The sequence below is a fragment of the Dermacentor silvarum genome, chromosome 1, assembly GCF_013339745.2.
Source record: "Dermacentor silvarum isolate Dsil-2018 chromosome 1, BIME_Dsil_1.4, whole genome shotgun sequence".
In the NCBI taxonomy this organism is placed as follows: Eukaryota; Metazoa; Arthropoda; class Arachnida; order Ixodida; family Ixodidae; genus Dermacentor; species Dermacentor silvarum.
Genome location: NC_051154.1, coordinates 191,517,664 through 191,524,747, shown reverse-complemented (window position 1 = coordinate 191,524,747; position 7,084 = coordinate 191,517,664). Strand labels below are relative to the sequence as shown.

Genomic DNA, 7,084 nt, shown 5'->3' with positions numbered 1-7,084 from the left:
CGTACTAGAACACTGCGACTAAAACTAAAGTCCAAGTGTGAACATCGTTCGTCTTGAGTAGTTTTCTGGTCGCCAGTCGCAATTGGTGGCGCGACCTCGCCTAGTCGCAAGTGTGAATGGGCCCTAATAGTAAAAGTACCGCCATCTACTCTTTCCTCCGCCGTCTCCTCTCCTTAAGCGCTCGTTTTTTTTTTTTTTTTTTTTTTTTTTTTCATTATTTTTGCTTACGAAAGGAAGTCGACGGTGGCGCCCTTAGAAAGTTTTTTTCCTTCCTCCATGCCGTTGAAGCTTTCAGGCCGGATGGCGGTACTTTTCCTATATAGGGATTTTAAGGAAAGTTAAGGAAAACCCCTCCTGGTCGCCACCTGGCCGGCATAAACGTCTATGCAGGCGTTTTAGTCGCGACAGGAGTCAACCGCGGAGCAATGCATGGCCTCCAAATCTCGGAGGCCATAAGCGATGCTTTGAGAATTCAGACCAGTCGGCTAGATGGCAGCAGTGACCACTACGCTACTGAAGGGAAGCTGGCATTTTAAGTCTACTTCGTACGTGAGGTACACAGGCGTGCCGCACCGCCGGGGGACGACTGCTGTTGCTGCTGCAATTGCATTGCTGCGAGTTTCGCTTTGTCCTTTGATAAACTCTCGTGAAATTGGATCAGGATGTCGACACCTGATGAAGGCACGCCAACCTTTAGACAATGGATAGCGCGGCTTCCCCCGTTCACGGCAGACAACATTTACAAAGTGTACCTGCCGATCGCTGGAGCAGTCAGCTACTGCACGTTTTCGGTCACCGTGTTCATACCGGAGCTGTTATCTAGGTACGTTCCGAGTGTGTCCCGTGTACTCTGCAAGAAATGCTCAAGACAAGCCTCAATTGCTCACTTGTTATCCATAGCAAAGTGTACTGTGGTAGAAAAGGTGGCATCGTGTGGATTTCTGCTTGTGACCTAGGGGGATATTTAGCGGTCATAGAAGAGAAGGGATGGTGACATGAGGCTATGTACGTAATTGTCCTGTTAGTTTTTCCGGAAGTTTTATGGAGAGCAAACAGTCGGCTTTTGCCTTACCCCGTTGTCGGTGACATTTTCACATGCATCAAATAGCCTTGCCCGCAGTCAACATGACCGTTCAAATATTTCAGTAATCCATAATGCTGCAAACGAAGACATTGCGACGCCTATGCCTTCGCTCTAGCTGTGTTTATAACCAGGAGTGTTTAAAGGTTATGCGATTGCCTCTTTTTCAGCTGAATTCTTTCTTCAGCGTTGCTTCCAACTGAATTTGCATTTCATGTTAGTTACCAGTAATACCCATTCACAAGTTGCTGCAGAAGTAATGTCCTAGAGCTGTCATGACCGCAAACTGAATTTGGAACTGTTGCAATACCTGATTGCACAAGGAATTAACTATGAAATATAAGGAGGTTAAATACGAACAGGGGTGCATAAAAAATTTAATGAAAGCAGGTAATATGCAGACTTGCAAGAACTAGGAATTAAGTAGTCTGGAGTGTCAGACAAGTGCCAAAGTTTAAACAATTATGCAATTGTATATAAGGGGTCCCAGGCAGAGGTTCCACCCAGGTTCATTTAGAACTGCTATAGTATGTAGTAAAGTATCAGTAAAAGCATGCAGCATGAGCTCTGCATTGTCCATTGCATGGATCATGAGATGTCGGTGTGTGTTCAGAGGTACGTCAACATGGATAATGCTGATTGTCATTGGCTCAACTTATTTTAAGGCTGTATTGACTGCCCTTCCTTTTTCTAAGTAACAGTTAGTCTATAGCTTCCAAGAATGGCCTATATCGAAGTTCATAACAAGATAGTAAAAGCTGACATGGTAGGGTGCAACAAAATTGCACCGAGCAGCCAGCTGTGACGTACATGACGTTTTTCGAGCCATATGTGCACGTAATAGTTTGGCCACCCTTGATACGTGTCATTTTCTTGAATTCACACGCTTTCTCACTTGTATATATTCCTTGATGCTGATGGACTAATTAGTAAAGATTTCTGCTTCCATCAGCATTTCACACAAACTCTTTCTTTAATGTCCTGAAAAGTGCCATGGGTGTTATGGTAGCCAAGCTGTGAACTTGCCAACTTCTGCCAGGCTTAAGCTTTAGTATGTTTTGCTGAAGCTTTATTGACCAGGAAAGGGGGGGGGGGGGGGGCGGTATTCTTTAGGTGTTTACCTAGTGGACTGACCATTTAAGCTGCTGCTGATTGTCTGGAGCTGTAGCAGCGAGAAGGACAATGGCTGGGATTGCCTGTCTCTTGCTTGTACCCCAGCCCGGCGAATCAGCACTTCCAACCGAAATAGACATGTCCAGTAGGTGGACACTTACAGAATACACCTCCCTCCCCCCCCCTCTGCCCCCTAGCTTTACTGTACTCGTATTCAAAGTGGCATGCAGCTGTTTTGGTGTGGAGTACATTGGCAGAACACTGCGCTGTGAAGGCTCGTTCATTCTTAGCATGGGGTATTTCGGGAGGGTTGGTAGATACGACTTTGGGGTCATCTCAGTGCAGCCTGCCGACAGCTGTTGAAAATGTGTATTTTGTGGCACGGTTATTACACTTACCATGTCATCGCAAGCTTGAAGACTTTCCATTTATAGTTGTTCAAAAGTTGCTATTCTAAGCTCATTTGATGAAGATTTCTTTATTGAAAGACTAAGCTCATTTCATGAAGCTTTCTTTATTGAAAGACTGCATTTCTGGTCATTGTAGGACCTTTCTCCTGAGCTTGTCTTTTTTCAAAATGTTTTCACAAGGTTTTACACATTCTCAGTGAAAAATTTTGTTTACTCCAGTATTTGCCGCTGGTTTTGTTATTAGTACAGTCGAACCTGAGTATAATGAACCTGGATAGAGCGAATCATTATGTATATTAAACACACAAAACGTACTGGCCTATACTCGTGTGAAATAAGAAAGTGCTCATAAGAAATTGGGATGTTGGACATCTCGAACTTGGAGTGTCTGCTGCCAGCACCATAAAGCTACTTGCATACCATAAGGAGAGAAGTTACTTTACTGTTCATTTTTGTTACTTTTGTTTTGTATTTTGAGGATGCATATGAGAATGCTTGGAAGCGTATCAGAAAATTATCGAAGTGAAATCCTGTTGGATTGCCATTCTTGGTGACGCTGAGAAACAGTTTAAGGTGCAGACACAAATTACTGCCTACTATGCATAGTTTGGATTCCTTCCTTGCTTCTTTTCTTCACTCGAGATAACAAAACTGTGCATAATGAAGGCATCACAAAAGTTTCTTTAGGTTCGTGATAGGTGGGTTGGATATGTAGGATTACCTGATATATATTGAGCTACCTTTAACATAAAGCCTGTTCGTTATAACTGGGTTTGACTGGACTCCACAAATCCAGTGGCTGTATTTGGTGCTGTTGCTTTAAAAATATGTTTAAATACGTTTTTTTTTGCATAGTTCTGTTATTTAAGGTTACAAAATGATTAGGGTGAATTGATATAGTAGTGTAAGCAGTCACTTTTAAAATTGTGCAGACATCTGAAAAGATAGCTGAGCACAGTTACACTAGGTCCTTCATTACAGATTTGCTTTGACTGTATAAGAAAGTATGTGGAACATTTATCATGTGTGGATCCCAATTGTTCACACACAGTTGTATTGAGAAGTCCATGCCGATTCGAAGACCACTCCGGAACTGTGGTATCAGCGCCATGAAGTAGAAGAACATGAAGCAGGGGAACAGGAAAGAGGGATAGACACAGAGACTTGCCAACTACCCATTTAGATCCCCCCCCCCCCCCCCCCCACTCGCACACACAGTTTTTTGGAGAAATAGAAATTGCCATGTCATTGTATACAGTTTGTCAAAACACAAATTAACAATCTCTAGTGCATGTCATAGACAAGTGCCTGCCTCCCACATGTACGTACACTCCACGTAGTACATGATCTAATATTCACTGAATCTGTGCAACTGGCCTTGTATTTGTCTATGTGAATCTCATTAAAGCAGGCTGGAGATGATAAAACCACAATATAGAGACTGATGCATGCTGAGATTATGGCACTTTATTTAACAGCTGACTGTCCATGTTGTATCGATACCTTTTGCTCTGATATACGTATCATATTACATTTAAGTTCTGCCATTTAATTTCACATTTGATGCATGCATGTATAGATAATGCTTGTCATTCTTGTGCCATGCAGAGTTCCTAGACAGTTGTGTTCTTGGATGTACTAAATGCGTAATATCTTAATGCCTTTTCCCCCATTGTGCAGGCTATACCCTGACCAGAGTGTGACAGTGGCAAACTGTCTTCTCTTCAATTCACATCTTGGCACTGGGCTGTATGTCTACTTCCGGCCACACATGACACGAGCACCACCGTACCACCGCATCATGTACAGTGCCTACCAAGCGGTTCTCTTCAACTTTGGCTCGGTGCTTCTTTGGGCTGTCACGAAGTCGCTCCTGCCTAACTCCAACCTTGTGCGCTCCCTCTTTGCTGCCTCCACTTCGGCTTGCTTTCTTGCTATTGGCATGGAGTACCTAGAATTTCTTGACACTCCTGCGGAAGAAGATTTCTCAGCATCAGCAACCTCGCCGCGCTGCTAGGGGGATGCATTGCCATCTTCCCATTGGAAACATGCACCTCTACCAGATTGAGTTAAGTTCTTGCTGGTGCCCGTCAATGCTGGCGTGAGTGGGCTTTGGTACCAGTAAGATGTTGCCCCGGTGAGATGTGTTTGAGAAGTCTTTGTCAAGATTTCTTTCCACCTAGTTTAAGACTTCCTGCAATCCTTAATGCATGTGTCTTGAAACCACAGAGATCTTAAGGCCATTCTCATGCTGGCATTTAGGGGCCTTGTCTTGGGTCACATATGGATGGCACCTGTGTCTCAGGTTGAATTGTCGTAGTGACAGTTACTGCCCATTTTCAGAAAGCAGGAAAAATATTTTCTAATTACTGGTAGTATTGTGGTGTTCGCTTTGTTCGCAATGCTGCGACTCGTTGAAGAGAGCAATTGCAGGCAAATTACTGCCTTAACAACACACTGCCATCTGTCAGTGCCTAAGCATGTGGCCTTCATTCATGACAAAGAGTTTATGCAGCAGCTATGCCGATGTGCACTGGTTTTGGTAGCACTGAACTGTGAAGCAAAAGTAAATGAAAACTGGCAATTTTTGAGATTCGTTCTGCAGTACTCTTGTTGGCGGCAAGATGTGGCCCCTGCTGCCAAGCTGTTTGGGGCTGTTTTAATCTTCTGCAAGCTTCATGTGACTGTGGCAAAGTAATCATTGCTAATAATTCTTGCAGACCCCACATGATGCAATTTTACTTTCTGCAGAATAGCTCACATGCAGACATGGGGTCATGGGAACTTCTGTGCTCTGGCTGTGTTGGTAGTGGATGCATAAGTCGATATGTTTTGTCTAGGGTGTATTTTTTTACTTTTTATAGCCATTTTCTTGTTTGCTAGCCATTCTTTAAGAATTATTGCTGGTTGTGTCGCTATTGGCCCTTAGTATGAAGGTCAAGAGGGTGCATTTCCCTCCAACCTGTTTTTATCACTACCAGCATTGATGGGCACTACCGTCCATACAAATGTCAATCCTGAAGACATGCTTCTGTGACGTTGGGGGCTCAGATATTGAAGACCCTAATTGTAGAGTTGTTGAACCTATTGCATGTTGAATGTAGCTGTACTAGACTATAGGCAATTTTGTGTAGTTGGGAACATTACAATTTCTGTAAATAAAGCAGTTTTAATGATGAAGCTTGTGCAGACATCTGCTTGATCATGTACTTTTATTTCTGAGGTTATCCTCTTTCAAAAGGGGAAAGAAAAAAAAGGCTATATGCAGCTAAATGCAATAGAAAGATGATGGGGGCAATGAAACAGAAGCAAAATAAATTTACTCTGAACCAGCATACTGTAGATAGGACTGACAAGGTGTGTCTCTTCTCAACACAAACGTGATTATATGACCTAACACACATTAATTGGCCTTCAGATATCAATCAAGGTAGTTGGTGATGCAATAGCACAGATCTGCAAACCAGGCATGGAAATTATGTTATAGTTTTGTACTTCTTGAAAGTAATGTGTGTTTCATAAAAACCAATTGTCAGAAGCCTTTGTGCTTCATTCATCTTTGTGTGTTCATGTCAATGTGAAACTTGGCTTCTAAGAAGTACAAAATACTTCGTGGTGGCATGGAATAAAGAGTTACATTAAGATATGATGGAAATGTTTCACTTCATTTATGAGTGTCGCATGCGAGACCACAATAATTAAACAGCTGACCCACGTTAAGATTTTACAGCAGTAGCTAATATGGGCACTTGCGAGCTGCATTCACAGAACATTTGGTGACACTGTGCTGTCCCAGAAAAAACTGACACCATTCTCCATTTGGAGTACAAAAAGGCCTACCCTGCAGTTGTTCGTCTTTTGTACTAGCGGACTCAAGCTAAAATAAATGTCGCAGTTTTGTGCAATACATGAAGCACTGACAATGACAGGTAGCGAATTTCTTGCAGCATCAGTCGCACTAGAATTTGAAGAGCACGAACAATGTGTGAATCGCAGTTCACCTGAATTTGTGAAATGGTGTCTAGTGCATTTCCTTACCCCATATTTTAACGCCTGTGTTTTGCTTTGTCCTGCTAGTTTTGTTTAATGCTTTCCTCAACCTTGCTAGTTTATGATTGCTTTGTGTAGTAATGCACACTACATCAGTTTCCTTGCAAGCCATTGCTGCTCTTGCCACTTCATCGTCGTCTCGCCTATCCACTCCTGTAAAGCAAGACTTTTGTCTCTCTTTTTGCTCTGTACATTGAATTTGTTCTGCTTGAGTATTTTGTGCTGCAGTAACATTTATTTATTGTGTCAATTCCTAGGGTAATGAGGTTAAAGTGTTGCCTGGTTGGACGATATTGTGTTTTCCCAAATGGACAAGCCCAGTATTGATAAATGTTTTCAAAATAGAGGAATTTGGTACTATCTCTGGTGCACAAATAAATTCCGAGTGTTCAGGCCTGTGGTATGGATTGTAAGCCTTTGCAAAATGCTG

The 7,084-nt window shown here is 42.6% G+C and overlaps 1 protein-coding gene across 1 annotated transcript; it reads left to right on the top strand.

Annotated features, from left to right (window-relative positions):
• The first annotated feature begins 541 nt into the window (after positions 1 to 541).
• On the top strand, positions 542 to 6,248 carry LOC119436563 (uncharacterized). The gene is made up of 2 exons (XM_037703442.2): positions 542 to 823; positions 4,285 to 6,248. Exons 1-2 carry the CDS (start codon positions 663 to 665, stop codon positions 4,619 to 4,621), a joined length of 498 nt encoding a protein of 165 aa, XP_037559370.1. The 5' UTR covers positions 542 to 662; the 3' UTR covers positions 4,622 to 6,248.
• Positions 6,249 to 7,084: the final 836 nt, after the last annotated feature.